Source organism: Puntigrus tetrazona, chromosome 21, assembly GCF_018831695.1.
Source record: "Puntigrus tetrazona isolate hp1 chromosome 21, ASM1883169v1, whole genome shotgun sequence".
Classification (NCBI taxonomy): Eukaryota; Metazoa; Chordata; class Actinopteri; order Cypriniformes; family Cyprinidae; genus Puntigrus; species Puntigrus tetrazona.
In genome coordinates this window covers 4,691,522-4,712,936 of record NC_056719.1, presented here as the reverse complement: position 1 = coordinate 4,712,936, position 21,415 = coordinate 4,691,522, and the positions used below count along the sequence as shown (strand labels likewise).

Here is a 21,415-nt window from a genome sequence, read left to right as displayed (position 1 = left end):
ACCATGATTTAAAACTATGTGATGGCGTACATGGATGCCTCATGACATATAAACCTAAGGGCGCTAATAAATTTGCACGTCTTCATACAGGCCAACTGTGCCATTTTGGAAATCTCACTCAGATGTCAAATCAGTTGCTCGTCATTACACTGTCAGCGTGATTTCTTCCAATTAGGAATAACAAGTAACACCTATGCGAGTATATCACCACACGATGCCTGTGTCAACATGGGCAACACAAAAATTACATAAGCATACCGTTTCCTCAAAAAATGCTGCTTTATTTGAAGAGTCAGTGTTTTGGCACAGCAGATCCTGAAATTGTGATTTTCTACTCGTCCACATGCTCCGTTCACCATTCACCAGCACCAAGGTGAAGTAGACTTTGGTATTTACAAAATTGTGTAAGCTGTAAAACGTCTAGGTGAATTTCAGACAAAAGAAAGCAGACAAAAGAGAGAGATTCATTGTCAGTCTGTGCTTTCAGCAAACTAAAGCCATCTTTAGAAGCACTTCATCAAACCGGACAATGAAACGTACCTTGGCTGAAATAAGTACAGCTTGAATTGTGAATGCATATGGGTCTACAAACTGTCACTGTGGTTTAAATGACCAGTTCCTGTTTGAATATGACGGCTATAAAGGCTTTTATAAGAAGCAAAGTAAATACGTCCCCAGCTGCTCAGACACAAAGTCAACTCTGCAGCTGACATCCTCGTAATTAAGTGATAGCATGACGGATGCATTTAAAAATGCTCTCTGATGGATCACATCACAAAACATATTCCCCTTGTTCCCCGTGCTAAGCAATTTTCAGAATAAATGACTATTCTGCTAGTGATTACTGTTCTTTGACAAGTCAAACAAAAAAAGATCTATACTCTTACAAAATATTTTTTTCTTTTAGTGATTGCTAATGATTTATCATGCACGCCTTTGTATAAATAATACTATTTTTTTATTGTATGCAGCAACCCAAATATACCATGTATAATATACCAAATATACCTGACCATGTTTTTTATTCATCAAAGATACTTTCAAAGCACTCGTAAATTTTCTCATTTTCAAAAAAGTTGGTTTTCTATTAGATTTTATAAAAAAAAAAAAAATTAATAAATTAAAATGAATGTAGACACTCTGTTAAAGTACTTAAGTTTTATTAATATAACCAGAAGTCTCAAAATCTTTAAGTAATTGTAATTTAAGCAATGTCAGTGTCATTGTTCTGTGTCAACACCTGTTATTTTTCTTGAAAAACGTGTCTTTGTAAAGTTGAAAACAGCTTTTGATGTTTAGCTAATCATTTTAATATGTAAATAATTCAATAATTAATTCACCTCGTGGCCCTCGGAAGTTCATGAAGGGTTGAGAAGCATTGATTGAGTTTTTCCCCATTTCTGTTTTTTTATATGTATTTCAAATGTTTATACCCAGCCCTTTTTTAAAATGTGGTATTTTTTTTATCAAGACATCACCTCCATTGTGCCTTTATTGGTAGATTAATATTAAATCATAAAACACAGTCCATTTAAAACAGTCACACACAGTCACCGACTAAAAATAACACAGCAATTTCAAATCACCTTGACATTGACTTCAATTTAACCCACAATTTCTGTATTGATCTTTTGTTGTTGTCGGGGAATTGCTCCTGCAGGTCTCTTCTTTGTCCTTATACAACGTGCGGTGAGACACGCTGGCATACTGTTACACGCTAAAGCATGAGAAGAAATGAAACATCATTCACCTTTAAGACCACGTCAAGATCAGTTCGAAAGACCTTGAGAATAACATCACCACACATTTTAGAGTCTGCCAAATGGACCGGATCCCAATCTGCTGGGTCACAGCATGGTCAATCACTCAAAGCCACCTGCTACAAGTGTGACGCTGGGTTCTGGTCAAGCTTTCCACAGCTCTCTGATAAACAGCAGATGAACTTCCAGCTGTTCCGTGATTGTGGAAGCGTTAATGAGATGGGCAAAATGATAGCTTTCTCAACGAGAGCGGTTGTAATGCCAAGTGCAACAGATATGAGACATTTGATTGTGGTTTCTGGCCCTCAAGGTAACATGAATTGCATGTGACCGGAGATAAAAAGGGTGATTTTTCCCTTGTGATGACCAAAATGCTGTTTACTCGGCAATTGATTCACAAAAACGCTTTGTGTTGTCCTGTAGGTGGCAGTGTATGCTCTTTAGAAATGACAAAAAGCGTTGACGTTTAGAGGAAGAGCTCATCCCTGAATGCCGTTCCATACCTGTATGACTATTTCGTCCTTGGAACACAACGTGAATTTCCTGCATCTTTTTCAATAGAATGCTGAAAGTTGACATATTTTAGAAGACAAGCCTCTCTGGTTTGTGTGACAAAAAAAAAAACACTTGCGCTGCAATGTTATTAAGATTATTTTTGCAGCTTCATAAAATTACGGTTGAACCACTGATGCCACGGACTATTTTGTCATAGAATAAAACATGAAAATATATTGATTTTGTGTTAACTACAGAAATGTAGGCATTTAAATGAAACTCGCTTGACAATTGAACACTGTTAAAATGCTTGCAGGTTTTGGCATACAAAATGATACGATTCTGGAGACAGTCCTACGATATTGAATCTGGGTATGGGCTGTCAAGTTCCACAAAGACAAAAATGTAATAAAAGCTGTCTATATGACTCATAAGCAGCATTTCAAGTCTTCCCAAGCATATAAACAGCTTAATTCAAATCGTTATTCACTGTAGCCTTCAAAGTTATTTTTGAGTCTTTTCACAAAAACTAAATGACTCACAAATCGGACCAGTTCTCGAGTTCACTGATGGAGAGATCATATGGCTTCAGAAGACCTGGAGGAAATGGTGAGATCAGAGTGACACCCTTATCTCCTGCTGAAAGCATGTTGTATCGGTTACCCATTTCATTTTCTTCGAGACACACCTTGAGCTTTCGTTTCCTGCTGCTCAAGTTCAAGGGAAATCAGCTGAAGAACACATTCGTCACAAGTCTTTGCTATGACGGATGGAACGGAACCTCAGATCTTCACATGAAACCAATCATTTTAAAATCTCTAGGTTTTGCAGATAGGCTTGCATACGGTTGACTAGTCAAATGATATTCTGACGAAACATTTGACACGGCTTTGATAAATATCATGGAAAAACGTCTGCCCCACAAGATCCCACCAACTGAGGTGCTGGATTCCTGTCATTCTCCAGCCCCTGACATCAGGCAAAGGCGAGCTATTTATGGCTGTTCTTGAAACACGAGGTCCGGCAATGCTGGTCACACCAGCCAGTTTCTATTGGCTTCAGCCCACACGGAGGATTCAAACATTTATGAGTAATAAAAGTTCTAAGACAAGACGGCTCCTCAAAGCTTTATCTATAATGATAAAGGTTAAATAATCCCACAGACTGGGTTTTTGAGGGCAGCTGTAACTAGGGTGAAAAACAAACAATAAAGCAGATGGAACATTTCTTGGGAACAGATCGGTGGACAGTTTATTCTAGCTAAGCACCTTTGCACAATCCATGGACATTTTCCATCTTGGTGTGAAGAAATTATCGGTTTATGTGCCACAGTCACCTTGATTACAGAACACAATGCAAAGTATTTACAGTACCACAAATGCATTTTTTTAAACCACGTTCTTGTGTAACATTACAGTAATACAAATACTGACAAACCATGTTTAAAAAGCCATTTTTATAGTGAAAATCTCATATTTTAGTGCTTACAATCAAAAAAGGAGGAAAAGTATGTTCAACTTTATCATTAAAAATTCCAAACTTCACCTCACAAAAATACATAAAAAAAAAAAAAAAAAAAAAACATTGTTGTTCAATTACAAATATTTTAACCAAATACGTGATTTCAAAACATTTTATTTATTATGGCTAATACTTATCTCTCTCTCTCAAAAAAAAAAAAAAAAACACACATTAATGGTAATTTCAGAATTTAAAATATACTCTTAACACCAAACAAAACAACACATTTTCTATATACATGTTAATAAATAAATCCAAGTTAAGAGAACATTTTGGTCCGTTAAATGTAGGGAGAACTGTTTCCAGACACCACTGAAACGGTGAATATAATATTTAACTTAATTGAACCATCTATCGAATGTAATATATGGTAACCTTTTTTTAATATTCTGTGCATCATATGCAATATAAATAGGCTTAAAATTAAACCAAGATAAATCTGCTTTGTTTGCATTCAGCATATTGCATATCCCCTCTTAAATTATGATACACGTTCTCATTACAGCCATTCTGAAGGCATACACGTTCAGTTCATTTCCAACTTTTCTTCTGAAAAGCGTGAAAATGAGTTGTGGCATGAAGAATGAGGTAAACAGTAGCACAGAGAATGGCAAAGGTTACCTTTCACACCATATCTCCAAAGTTCATTTAAAGTCCACTCAGGATTACCGTAAAGCACCGTTTTCATCACTCAGCAGGACGAGTCCTCGTTTCCTCACTACAATCATGCCATTAGCAACCTTGGCAGGATCACTTCATTGTCACTGAAAGAAAAAGATCAACATTTAGCTCAAATATATGGGTCTAATGATCTAACTGCCTGCCAACCTACGTCTGAGCAGTGTCACAATGGTCACACGTTTTGATTGTTTCCATACTTTCCCTTATAGAGCCTGCTGTCTGTGTACTTTTACAACGCCGACAGGTCAATGTCCTTGTACGGTGTGGAAAAACTGCCATTCAGTTTTACAGAGCTTGAATGCGGATCACTTTCCAATTCACAATTGGATTAGAGCAAATATTTAATTTGATAATATATAAGATGGATAATATTCTTATTAAAAAAGGATGCGATGATGGGTAAAAAATAAATAAATAAATAAAAAAAGAACAGCTATTTTGAAGAACCACCCCTTTTTGTTTCCATAAAAATAAAAAATAAAAAATAAACATTTCTTAGCCTATCATCTTCCGCAAAAGACGGAGATAGCAGTATTTTTATTTTTGGATGTACTATCCCTTTAATAGAGGCTGGCCAATTTCGTCAGATGCCAGTGTTCGTAAACAACCTCAAAAACCACGCAGAAAACAAGGCAAGATAACAGAAAATATGACTCACACTTAATTAAATACAGCTTCGGTTATTACAAACATAAACATGGTTTGTAGGGAACACAACGTAATTTATATATATTTTGCATATGATAAACAACATGGTAGTGCTTTGGTTTCCTGAACCATTTGAGAGCTGCTGGTTTACATGATTTGAACAGTAAGTGACCCTAATGAACTGCATGGTAAATATAAACCGAACGATGAAAGAGAAGAAATAAACACACTCACTTCATACAGCATTTGTGTCAGATGTATCGAGCGGAGCAGTTACAGCTTCATGCGCGTTTAGTGAACTCAGCTTTTCATCTTCATCGCTCGTTTCCTTTTTTCTCTTCTTTTTTCGACATGGTTTATATCGTTTGCTGTGGAACAAGAGAGAAGACGGGCAAAAGAAAGAAGACTTTTAAAGTTAAAAAAAAATTATCCAAGACTCTTCTAGACTAGTATATATCAAAATACATCACGTTACTCACTGTGTACAGACGCATATGAATACGATGAGCAGAATCAGAAAGACCAAACCTGCCACCACACATGCAATCACTATTTTCTTTCGTTCTTCTACGAGTTGATCGAGATCATGATATTCACACCGAGTGCCGATATATCCCTTTTCACATCTGTACAGAAACAAACTAATTATTTAGCATTTTCTTGAGAGCCGATTGGTTGCGTGACGGACAGGTCAAAGTCTCACCTGCACGAAGGAGTGTTCTGAGCTTTTACAAAACGGCAAACACCATGGATACAGTAATGCTTGTATTCTCTTGGACATTTAGAGAAGTGTCCGCTCCAGATGTGGTCGTCAGCTGAATCTGATCAGATTTAAACCAGGGTTACATATCAACATTAAACACAAAGAGCACCATTTACAAGTTTAGGGTGTGAAAGATATTTAAATGTTTCTGAACGTCTCCTATACTCATCAAGATGGCATTTACTTCACTAACTGCACTGTTGTGAAATATTATTGCAATTCAAAATAACGGTTTTCTATTTTAAAATATATAAAAATGAATGTTCATTTTCAGCAGTCTTTAAACTCACATGATCATAAAAAATGCATCATAAAAAATACCAAATTACTATTTGGGCAGGCTGATTTTAATCGGTTTTATTTTGAATTAATAAATTAAAAATGAGCACCAACAATTTAAAAGCTAGAAGTGTATTTATTCATTACAATACAATAACATACAGATTTGTTAAAGATTACATTTAACACCAGGATTAAACCGTTTGCGTTTTAAAAGACACTTTAAATTATTTATTTTAAATGTCGGTTTACTCATTTACAATATTATGCGTGTCATTACACAAGCCAAGTGTAAAGGCCGAACTCAGTTCAAAGGACTGAGAAAGAAAAGACCGGTCTACAAACACTGAAATTGGAGCTTTGACTTCAGAATGAACTAAAAGTTGAATGGAGAGGGATCTAATTCCCACCTCTGGCCACATGTAACATGAGCCGATTTCAGTCAGAGAGGATTACCTGCTATACAGAGATGCTAAACTTGAGCTTGGGAGCGTTATCGCTTCCTAAATAAAATTACAAGGCTTAAAAAGGGACTAAGAAGCAGGGTTATCATTGTAACAGGCCAATTTAGAATATCCTTCACGTTAAGCAAACGTATTTGGCACAGTTTTGCGGCGCTCAAATAACACCAATGAAATTTTTTTCACGGCATTAAAGATCTTTTAATTTAATATCCTATTTATCTCTTCAGCAGGTGGTCGGGCTATCAAGACTTTCATGTCATGCCCCGGGGGAAGGCCCTTTTTTTTTTTTCAACACGACGGGGGCAGAGGACATCTCGCGTCTTTAAAGGCAGTGGTAGTCCAGCTTCAAAATACGCTTTCTGCACGAGGTGAGGGTGAATCATATGGAAAATACTGGTTTGCTCATTTCACTAGGGGTGCCATTGGTCTTTACCTGTGCAGTTGTCATGGTGATCGCAGGACACAGTCCTGTTCTCTGGTGTCTTTGTGGTATTCCATTCAGCTTGGGAGTATTTGCATAGGACCACAGCTGAGGGCAGACAACAAACAAATCACAGGTGGCACCATGCATGTTTCCACAACCCTGGCATCAGACTGCAAATGCTATACTGGATTGTACAGGCCTTTTGGTTGCGGTTGCCCTTTGAAATCCCTCCCTTCATGTTTAACCAATAGAACAGAGTCTTCTAATGTGCTAAACTGGCTTCCAGTGCTAAAAATAGTACTATAAAAGAAGACGGGCGCCCAACTAATGTAAAGACGCACCCGCGAACACATTCACAAATGCAGAGTGAATAAGTCTACCATTCAGAGAAGGAAAAGTCGGCAAACGGGTAATTCTACAATCTGCACTGCCGTGAAATACGCTATCGCCCTCGCAACCGAACAAACCCCAGCGAAAGGCGTTGAATAAACCAACAATGGTAAACAGTACCTGATATTATTCCCAGAATGAACCTGCGCGTCTTGTCCATTTGTACTTCGAGTTGCGCTTCAAAGCGAAGACTTCATTTCCCGGGCTGCTTCGGATGTCATGGCCTTCATTTTACAGCGAGTGCTTTATTAAACGACTACATTGAGTCGCCAGAAACTTTTTAGCCGTCTTCTCAAAGTTTACCTTGGGGTTTCATCAAGTGAAGAGGGGAGTGACGGACTGGCTGGAGGTTATTGAGCTCTGTGTGGGAGGCGCTAAGGATTTTTCTCCGCCTTTTTGTGTGGACGAATATTTTTCGTGGGCTTTTGCTTTAATTTAGACCAGCAAAGATGTTTAACTTTATGTTTAGCAGGCAGTGCATTCATGTTGTATATTGCTTAAGATACAACGTGTCCTATAATGGCACATTGGTTAACACATAATGTTTGCTTCTTTTGTGCATTTTTACCTCATAACAAACCAACAAACACACAAAAAAAAAAAAATAGCTTGAGATAGACTAACCATAACCGGCGATCCTTCTTTAGACCGCTTGCTAAAAAACCCAGGACTCCAAAACTTATAGCCGTAGGCGAAGAATGGCAGCAAGCTTTAGAGAGGCTAAAACGCGTTCAATAAAATACTAAAATTTTATTGAGTGCTGAAAAATCAATGGCCTAGCATCACACAATACCATCTTGAAGTGGAGGAGCACCAACTCTGACATCTTGTTGAAAAAAGAAATGCAATCTTGGAAGAAAAGTAAAAAAGGAAGAAAAAAAAAAAGCCAGTCAAAGTTTTCAGATTATTGAACCCTCAAGGGGGTCAACAAACAATTCAAGAGAGAGAGAAAGTATTTACAGCTGCCAAAGTTCACGTAGGCTGTTATACTAAGTGTGTTTATGATTTATTAACGCATTTAGAGATTGTTTTTGTTTTATTATTTTAAGGTTTCTTTTTTAAAATCATGCTTTTGAAGACTAAAATGAATTAATTTCTAATTTATTACATTGTCAGACTTTTTAGTAGTAATAAAATCAATTTGTAAGAGTAAGGTGTAATAGAGTGACTATACATTTTAAAAAATGCAGGAGAAAATGAACACGTCGTATATGTCACATGGCATCAAAACGTCCGAAACCCCCTGGTTCACTGAGTCATTGGTAAAGAAATACTTGAGTCAAGGGTTGCCCAAAGGGGTAACCTAAATCTCTGACGCTGCCTAAATCCCCCGCATGTTTCCAGACGGCGCCTCTTAATGAAGCTGAGAGGGCTCTGTGGCCACAGCACACTGCTGGAGTGAGGGCTTGTGTTCATTGGTCGTGGGATCTCTCAGGGGAGCTGGAGAAGATGTGTGACTGGCAGAGGTTGCCAGACTCTGCTCTGCTCGTCGCACACAAGCCACGTATTATCAAGGGCCACTGCAAACAACGACCCCTTCAGCGTCTGCCACGCTCAACTTAGCACAGACACCGCAGGGCTTACTGCGCTCGTTCATGAGAGAGCCATCCAAACCGTGATCTTCAGCAAAACGTGCTTAGAAAGTAGTACAGACTGATTGCATGTTATTTATTTAAAACGTATGAAATAAAAAGGGGAAGTTAATTTTTTTAACAGCCAGTTTGTACATCAAGTTGAATGTTTGATAAATGTGGAATTATCAGACAGCAAGTCATAATTATAAAAAGACAAAGTTAGGAGGTTAAAAAAAAAATCATAATCATGGCATAAAAAACCTAATTATGATAACAGTCAAAATTCGGTTATAGAAAATGATTTGAGAAACTATGAGAGTCGTATCACGGACAAAAATTAGGAGAGAATACAAATATGACTCGAGTAAAAATTCTAAATTAGGACACAGGCACAATTTTATTGAACTGAACTAACTACAATAATATTGAAATTATGAATCAAATTTATAACAGAAAGTCCAAATGAAGAATTATGGGCTTGTTTATGTAGATATGTTGTATTTTGTAATGAAACTCTTCAAATTTTTGGGCAACAGGATACACCAATTAAAAGGTGAAGAAGTATTCATCCAAATCTCAAACCTCACAATGCTGAACTTCAACCACAATGAATAAAGCTTGTGGTCTTAAAGGTCTGTGGTCTAGTTATGTAACGTGGCTTCAAAGTCATTCCAGGCTAATTCAGCCCTAAAACAGTGGCAAACATCGCCACCCGGTGGGGCAAACCCTGCTTAATTTTTTCGGGCTTTTGTCCAAGACAAAAAATTAAGCATAGAGTATACACAATGTTCAACAATGTGCTATTATTAACAGGTGGCTGGTAAAATAAAACCGCAGTCATTACTTTACAAAAACAAGAAATTATAATGCCCTTTCCATGCATTTTTCGGTTAGCATAAATGTTAACGTTAAATGATTACATAAAACCTGCCGTGCCGCATCAATACATTAAAATAAGTCAAACTTTTTCCAGATTACTCAAGAAATATTTATCTGTATTTATACCATCCATGTCATCACTTAAGATATCCCAGATGTTTCATTTTTCTCTAATATAGACTAACAAGTGCAACGAGACGTCTTATGCCTGCTATTTGAGTGGATTCTTAAATGTCTCGTTCTTTTTATGATACATCTCTAAATTTAGCTAAACACACACACACAGATGCGAATCACACAGACAGAAAATTGCTAAGAATCAAAAGGCTTGATTGCCGCAAGCGCAGAGGGCCTCACGCCTGCATGGAAAATAATAGATCACTTCAACTTGTCAAATAAGATGTCCTGACAAATGAGCACTTTGATAAAAAAAAAATCGGTTTATTTCAAAAGATGCAAAACAGATTCAATCCAGAATAAATATGAACTTTCGTAAATAAAAAATGTTGATTATATATTACCAGACTGAATCATTTCGTTCAAGTTTGAAGTTCCCTCACATAAAACAGTGTCACAGCTAAATATTTTGTCATCATCCCTGATTCTCCAGTGAAAGCTGTCTTTTACGAGAGCTCATTTGCATACCGGGGCTTGTGCTTCGCTCAGAACGTAGAATGCAAATGAGAAGCCGGGCAGCTTGATGCGTTCTCCAGGCGGCAGATCACGTCCCTTCAGCGGAGGAAGTGTTTGGTCGTCCACCATCTTTAGCACTTGTCCATTCAATTTGACCGACCTAGAAAACGAACAAAAAGTTGGATTCAACAGCCTCAAGGTTGCTACTGCAATAGATGGTCTAATGGCTTCCATTTAAGGTTAAAATGATTGAAAAGTTGAATATATTGAGCAGCGTTTCTAATAACACGAGTTAATAAGTGTAGTGTAACATGATTTCGTCGTACAGTACAAACACTGTGAGATATTACCTGGAATAAAGACTCTGTTCGCCAGTCTCAGCTGATTGTAGCACAAATGCTTGAATTGTGCTGTTGGTTGTACGCGCAGGCAGACTAATCGTAACTTCATTTTTGTTTAGGTTTAAGGCAAATAAGGTCACAGCGCCTGGTCTATAATGTGTGCTGAAGAAGAAAAAGAAACCGTATGTTACCGTATATATATATCAGCTCTTCAAAAGTTAAGTTAGCCATCTTTAGAAAAAAAAATCATTGCGAATGAGAATGCAAGTACCTTTTTCTGTTAGTGCAGTGAAGGTAAACCCGTATTGGTTTCTTTGATCCGAAATTTGTAAGAACTTGTGCTTTTAAGACCTCTGGACCAACAAGTCTTTTGTATAACAATGATAGCCAGTAATCCTGCCATAATACAATATTTAATGTAAAGAAAGAAAAAAAAGAAAGATAATTGGCTCGTTCACAATCCTGGATTGATATAGTTATGCAACAAAGACATAAAAAAGACTTACTGGAAGAGGATCCAGGTTATCATCCACTAAATGGTACGTGCCAGAACCAATTAACACCTGTCTGATGACGACATCTAAACCAAGCTTGGCAGCGAGCCCCAGTTTGTCCAGCCACCTTCAATAAACAAGACATATCTATATATATCTATATCTATATCTATCTCTCTCTCTCTATATATATATACGTATATATACATATACACACACATACACATTTTTATTTTACTTACATGAAACCAGCTACAAATGTGTCAGAGAGTCCCACAGCCCCTCCACCATATGCCGAGCTCGTCTCTCCAAGCCACACCTTCTTCCCCGAGAGACAGATTCAACAATCTGAAGGCAGAATGTATATCAGTTCATGTCAGTTATCATCAAGTCCCTGGTGAATGCGAGAAATTTGAATGCCATAAATGATTTCCTGTTTCGATACATAATGTTCAGGATTACTCTTACCTCGAGGACCTCGTTAATTTTCGTTGCGAGAGTATCAAGCACTTCAGGGTCAAGGAAATCCTCTAAAGACGTGTCTCGGCCATTCACATAATAGCTGTTAAGAAGAAAAAAGGAGAACAAGTTCAACACAAAGACTCATAAAAAGCAAATCTAATATATTTCTGATTTTAGAAAAAGGGAAGTAAATAATCACTTACTGATGCCAGGTGCATGCAGTAATGGCCTTTGCACCAGTCTCCAAAAACCTATAAAAGTCAATGATCAACCATGTCCCGCTTCTTTCAATAGCCAAATGCATTAATATTACTGATGGTGCATGTCTAAAAATTCATTCAAAACTATTACTATTTTTCTCTGAACACTTACCCAGTTAACAAATCTTTGCGGTGATCTCGTGGCTGACTAACATCCGGTCCATATAGTCCTGTCGAGTGGTAGAGCGCCGATTCCCGTAGGATTTGATGCAAGCGGACAAAATCCTGACCGAGCTGGTACCCATCCACTCTGATCCCTGCCTTTTTCTCATAGCTGTTGGGTTCTTAAACAAGAGATTTAACGCCGAGGCATTAACTTAATAATAGACAATCGTATTAGAATTGTCAGGGAATTCAAAACAGGAACATGTGCATATACACAAACAAGTTCACGTGAAAGGTCCCAAACCATACCATTCCCCAGCTCCCAGGACATCACATACTGCCTGGACTCACAGTACTTCAACAGCAGTTCTGCATTTGTGCTGTTCCATGTGTTTTTGCTGGTTCGGAGCAAAGCATTCAAACCGAAGATGAGGTCCAAACCAGAGCAGTCTGCAAAAGCGTATAGCAGATCGACTGCATATTCTGCAAGAAACACAAACGCTTGACTTTTATGTTTTATGATCACTGAAAATCTGAATACATTACTGGATTCAGTAATAATAATGATAGTTATATATCTACCATATGGCTAGTTGATATAGTTAATAGCTGCCATACAGCCTTTTTGTAAAGACTTTTGGTTAAAAATACAACCACATATTCTGACTGGGTCAGCAAAATTTACATTTTTGCAAGAGAACACCATTTTGTGGAAATGACTCATAATAAATTCCCTGTTAGGTAAATACTTAAAAGAAGTGAAATTATACATACCAGAAAATTTTGTCTTTTTGTATTTTCCCTCTAGTTCCTCCTGACGTAAAGTCTTTGACTGTAGGACCCATTCTTGCTTCAACCTATTTTCCAGAAACGGAGGCAATTCAAGTCTCTCACATAATTTCCCTGTAGAAAAATAATAGATTAAATAGGTTGATTAAATAAATCCAATAGTAATAATAATAATAATAATGTAAAAAAATATTTTTACAACTCTCTATATGTATATATGGTTATGTATGTTTGTGTGTGCGTGAATGAGAGAAACCTAATAAGTATTTATGTCAGTTTCAGTTCTGTCAAATGTGGAACATAGTTATGCGATGAATTAAAGCTTCCAGTAAAAAAAATCACAGGCGGTAAAATTTCACTCAAGGTGTAAGTGTCGAAATAAATTTAATGCAAAATGCTGTTGTAGGTGTTTTGTATGTTCGGGATGTTTGTGTGAATCGGTTCACTGTTCGCTCATTAAAGTCATGCTGTTAAAGTCAGATGACGGCACGCACCACAGTCAGCTTTCTCAGCTAGAGGATGTGGTTTACTTGAGTTCTAAGCCATGTATTGATGCGAAGTGAAAGATGTTACCTAGAACAGCGCTGCTGCTGTTGTCTCTCGCTTGAAAATATCTTCCGCGTGGGCTGAATTTTATAAAATCTTGTTTGGTACCTCCAAATCGCAGAAAAGCCGGGATCAAGGCTTTGGCAAGGGTTCTTAACTTCTGTGAACTGCATAAACACCGTATCGCCGAGTTTAAAGTTAAATCACAACTTTATTCATTTGATGCATCTTGTTATGAGAGAAGTTACTTACTTCAGTAGGTTCATGAACTTCTCCTCTGCGATTAAACTGGCATCTATGGCAACCGAGAGAAACCTTTCGTCCACCCGTTGGGAGACATGGGACAGATCCAAATCGACGCGTATTGACTGAGCATCATCAACAGATATTACTGTTTTGGCCTCAACGTACAATGCGCCAAAGAAAGCAAGAGCTACTATTGTGGAAACCGCCGTGGCCGTAGACTTCATCGGTTCAGTCCGCCGGTGTCGTCCTTATTCGGGCTTTGCTGGCATCGTTCGTCAAAAAGATGCGGACGAAATGTCGTTTGTTGTTTTTTTGGCACCGTCAAAACTACTTCCTTCTTTCTCGTTAAACCAGTTCATGACAATTTTTTCTTTAAAAACATACCTCTCACGCTAGCGACTTCTGGGCGTGGCTTCGGGCTGATTCATTTATCTGCACGCCTCGTTTGATTGGCTGGCACCCACAACAAGAGAGGCAGCGCTGGAACTTTTATCATGCGGTTTGTAATTGTTTCCCCGTTGTCTAAAACTGGTTGTAAAGTCTTTATGACACAAAATAACACATGACCTCGGTAATGAGTAACAGAGGTGCTACAAAAAATGAGGTTACATCCTTTTTTATTTTCAGCCAGACGTGTAGGCACAAAATAGTTCACATAATTGCAAGGTAGATTAAATAATATCCGTACTATTTACAACATATACATAAAAATAAACAAAAGGAATTTACAATGATGGGATATCAGATGGCAGCATAAGCAACTCGTCCACCTCCTCCTGCAAGGCCTCTGCTTTCTCTTTTATTAACATCTGAAAATGAACATTGAGGAAGGTAACATTAATAATAATAAAAAGGTGTGTTTCTTATATGTACATCAGTGTAGTTCACAAAAAAATCAAACTAAAAAAAAAAAAATTCTTAATTTCTGAAGAAAGGAAGTTATGAAGGTTTGCCTTGATGACAAATAAATGACAACTTTTTTTTTTTTTTTTTTTTTTGGATTAATTTACAAAGAATATCTCAGCTGAAAATATAATGTTGCTCGATATTGCAATATTGTACTTACTTTGGCCGATGCAATAATTTGATTTGCTTGTTTTTTGAAAAGGTTTTCAATAATTTGGACCAGCATTTGTGGATCTGCGCTGGCGAGATGTGCCAGTGTTTTGTAACCAGCGTTATACAGCTGCTTAGCCCGATGCTAAAGTGAAAGAGAACGAAAGAAAATCACAGCTCTCGAGTAAATGTTCTGCTCATAGTTATTTTAGAGAGAATAGATGAGCAGCAACAACACACACCTCCATGACTCCAGCAACCTCCATTAGTGGAATGAGCTCGGCCTGCACACAGTAAGTCAATCTACGGGTCAGCTCTGAGAGGAGAGCCTTGTAGGCCCAAAACTCCTCCAGTTCCTGAAATGGACAGACAAACTTCATAGTACTCTAAGCCATTAATGACTCTACAAGAGGAACAGATGTAGACTTGACAGCCAATGTGACTTAAATGATGCCCGGATGTGCTCTAACCTCAGTGAAGTGCAGCACGGAGGAGCCAAAGGCAGAAGCTGAGCTGAGAAGAGTCTGTACGAAGCCTCTGGTCAGCTGAAATCTATCGGACACGTTCCAAAGGTTTGTCTCCTTCAGTAGGGAGTACAGAACCAGAGCCAGATATAACCTATTCACTACCACGATGTCCACAGACTGAGAGACAGGAACAAAAACCATCATTGTGAAATCCAGGTTTGATGACATTTCGCTTTAAATCACAGCAAATATTTTTTCTACCACAGAAACTTAAGAAGGGTTAAATGCAGATTTAGAATTAGCACCCTGCAAATCCTTTAAGAGGATCAGGATTAAAGTAAGACTATATTCAAGACACGTTTAATTTTTTAAAACATTGTCAGTGTTTGATATCCGTTTACAGCAGTTTCGGGCTTATTATACCTGGGCTGTTTAATTCAGAAGACAAATGTTTGTGAATCGCTAGTATTGTATTCTGAAGAATGAGAAGAATGCTGTTTTGCCAACCTTCCTTACGCTCTGTCCCGCTGCCTTTCTAGCCACAAAACTTTCAGGCACTCCGACCGCAGTGGCCATCTTCTGCTCAGCAGTCGACAAATTCGTAAACTGGTACAATGAAACATTTGTATTAAAGTATGAATACACGACTGAAACTAAATAAAAGTACATTAATACAAATATAAAAACTGTTGCACCCTATATAGCCTTAAAAGGTGGTGATATACTGTATTGTTCCAAGTTTGAGGTCAGTAAATTTGTGTCATAGATTAGATAGAGGATTCTTTTAAAAACGTTTAAAAAATCTTAGAGAACGTGAACCTTTAAATGGCAGTGTGCAACTAAACAAAAAGCATCCCACCTGCCTGAAGTAGATCATCCAATCTGGTTTGCATTGATTCACCATGTCATATGGAGTAACCAGATACACTAAGTGAAGAAAACTATTGAGGAGTAAACCCTCCAGGCCTTTTGATAAGTCTCGGTAGAGCAGGTCACAGTAGCTTAGGTCTATTGAACCTGAAACAAGAAGTAAGAATTTAAATGGAAAACGTAAAAATGGAGACTCTGAAATAACCAAGCCAGAAATGTTTCCTCTGCTAATGCATCATTTTTAAACTGGGTTGCATTGCCACCATGTGGTAAATGAGTAAATCATTTCCTAAAACATTTTCTTACTCATCAAAACATGACATTATTCTCATACCATGGTTAATAGTTTTACCTTTGAATGTTGCTCTCCCAAGCCTGGTGATTTGTAGAATGGTTTGATTATTTACATCAACAGAGACTTCAATGAGGCTCTTCTCCTTCAGGGTCTCTATAGACTCCACTGTAAGGTCCCACAAACTCCTCTCTGGACTGACCTGAGCCTCCTGCACACTAAGCAGTGTGCCTTTCATGAAATCCCTCACTTGTTCTACAGTTGTAGTTATCTGAAACAAAAGAAAACGCATTAGCATTTGTACTTCTACACTAGAAATAATTTTCAGTAATTACTACGTCAAATCATTTCACAAACCTTCAGCCCAATGAGTGACAGGACAAGACTGAGCAGGCCCCTCCTTCCATCATAAAGAATATTACTGTAACACTTCTCCATTGGTGCACACAGCAGTTTTTTGGCCTGAAGACACATATCCATCCATATAATACAATGTAATGTAATGTAATATATGCATTAAAAAAAAAAAAATTTTTTACCATATTTATATCTTTGTCCTGCAGGATCAGGATGCTCTCACCCATGGCATCAATACCTGCTCGTCCTGCTCTGCCTACCATCTGTTTGTACTGACTTCTCTTTAAAAACTCTGTAGCTACGTATGGTGACCGCAAAATAACCCTAAAAAGGAGCACATGTACATGATTAAGAAACACATATCAATACATGCATGCATTTGACGTCACATCAGCTGACATGACTGCAGTTTTCCCCCATAAGTAAGTGCCAAAAAGACTGAATGGCAGCATTAGTTTTCAGTGTGAGTGCTGAGACAGAACACACACAACACTTCTAAAACCAGAAAGAGCTTTGCGATTGACTGTACAAATAGATTGGACAAAAAATCTTAGGAATATTTTTAGACTGCCGAAAAGCTACAGAACAGAGAAGTGTGGATCCCTGCACTTCAAAGAATTCTTATCATTTTATGTTAATATACTGAAATATGTAGTAAAATCGTACCTTATATATTGTACTGTTATGTTATATTGACAACTGACAACATCAATTAAATACTTAACATCTTATATTATGCATAATTGGGTGTTTGTAAAGATAGCAATGAAAAAAAACCTATATAAATTTTTGGCCTGAATGATATAACAATATGAGAAACACCAGATTTAGTCCATCCTATTTTATATTTATATAAAGCATTAACAGGCAAACTTACTACTTTATTTCATCGGCAACAACTCCTGGTTTAAAATCCAACAACCTTTAGTTAGTTTTGCGTCTTCACAGCTTCCCTATTAAATCCAGTCATGCAACAGGCTCTTTTGCCACTCAGTTCAGCTTAGGGGCATGTTCCGCGGGAAAGTGACGTTAATACATACACTCATATAGAGGCTTTTAGATGCATAGGCCTACACGAACCTGCGTGCTGGAAGGTTGATGCCAGCAGCGAGAGTAGAGGTGCAGGTGAGGAGGCAGAGCACCCCCGAGGAATAGGCGTCTTCTACCAGCTTCCTCTCATCACTGGTCAGGCCGCTGTGGTGGTAGGCCAGGCCAAAGGGCACGGTCTTCTGCAGCACAGGACACAATGATCCATTCCCACTGCTCTTTAGCTCACCGAGAAGAGTGGCTTTCTCTACCTCCCTGTGTTTCACAAACTCCCTGAAAAAAAAAGTTTTATTTCATTAAACAATGACACACACACAAAAGGGACAGTCTCAAGTCACAAAGGAGGATCATCCTTTTAAGGACTCTAAAGGTCTACTCACTTATTTAAATACTTGCAGATCATTCCAGCTAGATTCTCGCAGTTCTTCTTGGTGGCACAGAAAATTAGGCAGGACTGCTGAGGGATGACTTCAGTAGCCAGAGCTATGATGTGGTCAGGGTCCATTTTCTGCATTCCACTGGAGTACTGAGAATATCCATTGCACAAAGGCTCAATCAGCTTAGCAGATCGATATCTTATTGATAAAACTTAAATGTGTGGAGCTTTGGCTACAAATGATCATCAATACCTTAAAATCCAGAAGTCGTGAGAATCTGAAGCATGTCTCTTCCCTTGGGTCGACTTCATATATGCTGTCCTTTATTTTTACATACTCTTTTAGCTCAACCTACAGAATCACCAGTCAGTTATTTGAATTGGGTTGATCAAATTTAAAGCCTTATTAAATCATAATCACCGTCTTACAGGTCTGAAGTTGTTGGTGTAGTTTTCAGCTTTCAGAAAGGTCTGAAGATCTCCCACGTTGCCTAGTGTTGCACTCATACCAATAATTTGGGCGGATTCTGTGAAGAAATGACATACAGAGTTACCACGTGGAGAATCTGTAAAGAGTTACTATTCCACAAATAGAGTACTGCATGTGAGTCTTTAGATACTCACTGCTCATGTATAGGATCTTTGACAAAGTCATTTCAAGAATTGCCCCCTGCTTCCATCACCAACCATATGTAGCTTAAAAAAAACAAATTCATAGTCAGTGTATGAAAACAAAAACACTACACAACAAAAAATATACTTTAGCGATAATACTAGTTTGTGATACATACCTCGTCTACAACAACCAGACCAATATTGTCCAGACGGTTGTTTTCAATCAATGAATTGACAAGACTGTGTCCCTTCTCAATAGTTGTGATGTACAGAGAGTTTTTATTTCTTCTCTTAACCGGAGGAAACCTCCCTTTACTGCCAGCATATTCCTCGACCATGAAGTCTAACTCGATTCCAAAGCTTGATAACCCTCGAACCTAACATAAATGTATCAACAACAAAGTAATAATGATCTTAAATGGCTTGATTTACAACTGTCCCACTGTTTAGATGATACATAAATCATGTAGAAATGTGTAAATGTATACCTTTTCCTGAACCAAAGATATGTATGGCAAAATAAGAAGTGCATCTTTCTTTCTACACAAGAGCTCTTTAAATATGAGAATTTCTGCCACTAGAGTCTTTCCTCCACTTGTTGGTAAAGAATAAATTAGATTTCTCCTTTGGTGCACCGAATCCAGGCTCAAACACGTCTTCTGCCACTCTGTCAAATCAAAACAAAATAGAGAGGAAAAAACAAACAAACAAGAGCATTAAAACTTATTTACTAAATGCCGATAACGATGAAACTGGAATAGAAAATATGCAAAATACTTGCCATACAAGTCCTTGATTCTCTTTAATCTCAAAATAAGGTCTTTAACTTTGGATGGGAGACCAAAAAAAGGGCCGAGGTCCTGCTCAGTTGATATGGACTCCATCGCCTGCACGGCAAAACTTATTTCTTCAGTCATCACAGCCTCCTTTTGTTGTACCGTCTTGGAAACAGCACTGGATGTTGCTGCATTGTCTATCAGCACTTTCTTAAGGTGATCTTTCATGCTTCTTCTGGCCTTTGAGGCTGGCTTGTTGACAGTGAGATCTGCATGATTGACAGCTAGCCTGGGATTCATCAAATCGGGGGTAGAGGTGTTATGTGCACCCCTGGAAGGGCTTTTGCGAGGAGATGTGACAGCTTTTTGAAATTCAAGTTGAGAGCTCGGCAAAGCTCTAGGTGGTGAATCTCTGAAATCCTCAGCTAAGACGGAGTCTGAAAGATCATCCTCGTAGGCATTTGGAGTCTGCTGGTCGTGACACTGCCTCATCTGGAGCTCCACATCTTCAAGCTTAGCCAGAAACGAGCTGTCACCTACAATGCTGTCATAACCCTCAAACAAGTCCTCGTTGTCACTGCAGCACTGGATAAGAAAAGAAACACCGTTGGCATGCTTGAAGCAAAGTACGTTTTTCAGTAAAAGTAAGAAGGGACTGCTTACCAGCTCTGTGTCTTTATTCTCACTCATGTCTTTAGTATGATTGTGTCCTTCGGCAGTAGAGCATGTTTCTGATGTGAAACTTGACCGCTTCTTGGCTGGAGTGATGTGACTTCTCATGCCATCCCTTGATCTCTTTTTTGAGGACGAAGTGTTGCGCTTTACCACAATCTCGGGCATGTGGTTGTCAGTATACATTCCTAGTGTAAAGTTACTGGAAACTGATATTACAGCATTACGTGATAATACTGACGTACTGTAGGGTCAGTAGGTTAACGGACAACGACCACAAAGCGAAACTGTTTATTCATTTATAGTCATGTCTGTACGACAGTTAAGTAACGGACCTTGGTCGCTAAATTAAAACCATAACAAAACAATTAAATATCTATTATTGCACAAAATAACATCTGAACAGTGAGGAGCGACACATTAGCTAATGTTTACCAGAAGCGAGGACTTTCGAAAAGACGAGTGCTTGAGTTAACCAATAGGAGTTCGCCTTTGGTCCACGTGACTATTAAAGATTCAAGAGGAGAAAAGTCAGAACAAAAGTCCCTACAACCCTTCAGAAAATGCAAAACAAAACAATAAAACATCAAAATCCTTTAACATAAATGTCATGAATTTAATTTATCATTGTTTTTTTTATTATTAAAACCACTTTTCAAATGGCATGCAAAATACACTTGCAAAACTAAAAACTACAAAAGCATTTTACGTAATTGTTCTAATATTTATTTTTTAATACTTACCAAAAATTCTTCGCCAAAAATTTTCTGTTAATCGGGCATACAAAGTATACAAAAAGACTAAAATGTAATGTTTTACATTTTTATTTTATCATAAATTATTCTTCAACAGTGAATTATTATATCATATTAATGTTATCAATTGTTATATATCAATGGCTAAAAATTTCAACAACTGAAAACGTTGTTTTAACCCGCCTTTTTCCAATACTTCGCTGACTGCAAATCTTGCAAAGAAGCAAAATGTATAAAAAAAAAATACTGACGTAAAGCTTTTTTTACAAACCTTTTTACTTTTATTTATTATTGATCTTATTTGCCTATCATAATTTCTTTTGTATATTAAAAAGCCCATATTTATTTTAAGGATATCTTTTTTTAAAAAAAGTGCAG

General features: G+C 37.7%; 3 protein-coding genes across 3 annotated transcripts; all 3 read right to left on the bottom strand.

The window, feature by feature from the left end:
- Positions 1 to 3,902: 3,902 nt before the first annotated feature.
- Positions 3,903 to 7,780, bottom strand: btc (betacellulin, epidermal growth factor family member). Its single transcript, XM_043221443.1, has 6 exons — positions 7,546 to 7,780; positions 7,045 to 7,140; positions 5,809 to 5,926; positions 5,585 to 5,731; positions 5,340 to 5,473; positions 3,903 to 4,540 (listed from the first exon to the last, which is right to left on the bottom strand). Exons 1-5 carry the CDS (start codon positions 7,583 to 7,585, stop codon positions 5,341 to 5,343), a joined length of 534 nt encoding a protein of 177 aa, XP_043077378.1. The 5' UTR covers positions 7,586 to 7,780; the 3' UTR covers positions 3,903 to 4,540; position 5,340.
- Positions 7,781 to 8,160: 380 nt separating this feature from the next.
- On the bottom strand, positions 8,161 to 14,211 carry hpse (heparanase). Its single transcript, XM_043221442.1, is given in 13 exon segments — positions 8,161 to 10,671; positions 10,862 to 11,014; positions 11,124 to 11,248; positions 11,359 to 11,473; positions 11,589 to 11,679; positions 11,682 to 11,694; positions 11,815 to 11,908; positions 12,012 to 12,059; positions 12,181 to 12,352; positions 12,483 to 12,656; positions 12,948 to 13,076; positions 13,536 to 13,675; positions 13,761 to 14,211. Coding segments are annotated over 13 exon segments (1,632 nt in total). The 5' UTR covers positions 13,979 to 14,211; the 3' UTR covers positions 8,161 to 10,511.
- Positions 14,212 to 14,354: 143 nt separating this feature from the next.
- Positions 14,355 to 20,745, bottom strand: helq (helicase, POLQ like). Its single transcript, XM_043221441.1, is given in 19 exon segments — positions 14,355 to 14,563; positions 14,821 to 14,955; positions 15,053 to 15,166; positions 15,281 to 15,454; positions 15,785 to 15,883; positions 16,137 to 16,294; positions 16,500 to 16,710; positions 16,797 to 16,901; positions 16,979 to 17,120; positions 17,877 to 18,116; positions 18,224 to 18,369; positions 18,473 to 18,571; positions 18,649 to 18,746; positions 18,844 to 18,885; positions 18,888 to 18,915; positions 19,011 to 19,211; positions 19,323 to 19,501; positions 19,616 to 20,195; positions 20,274 to 20,745. Coding segments are annotated over 19 exon segments (3,030 nt in total). The 5' UTR covers positions 20,469 to 20,745; the 3' UTR covers positions 14,355 to 14,479.
- Positions 20,746 to 21,415: the final 670 nt, after the last annotated feature.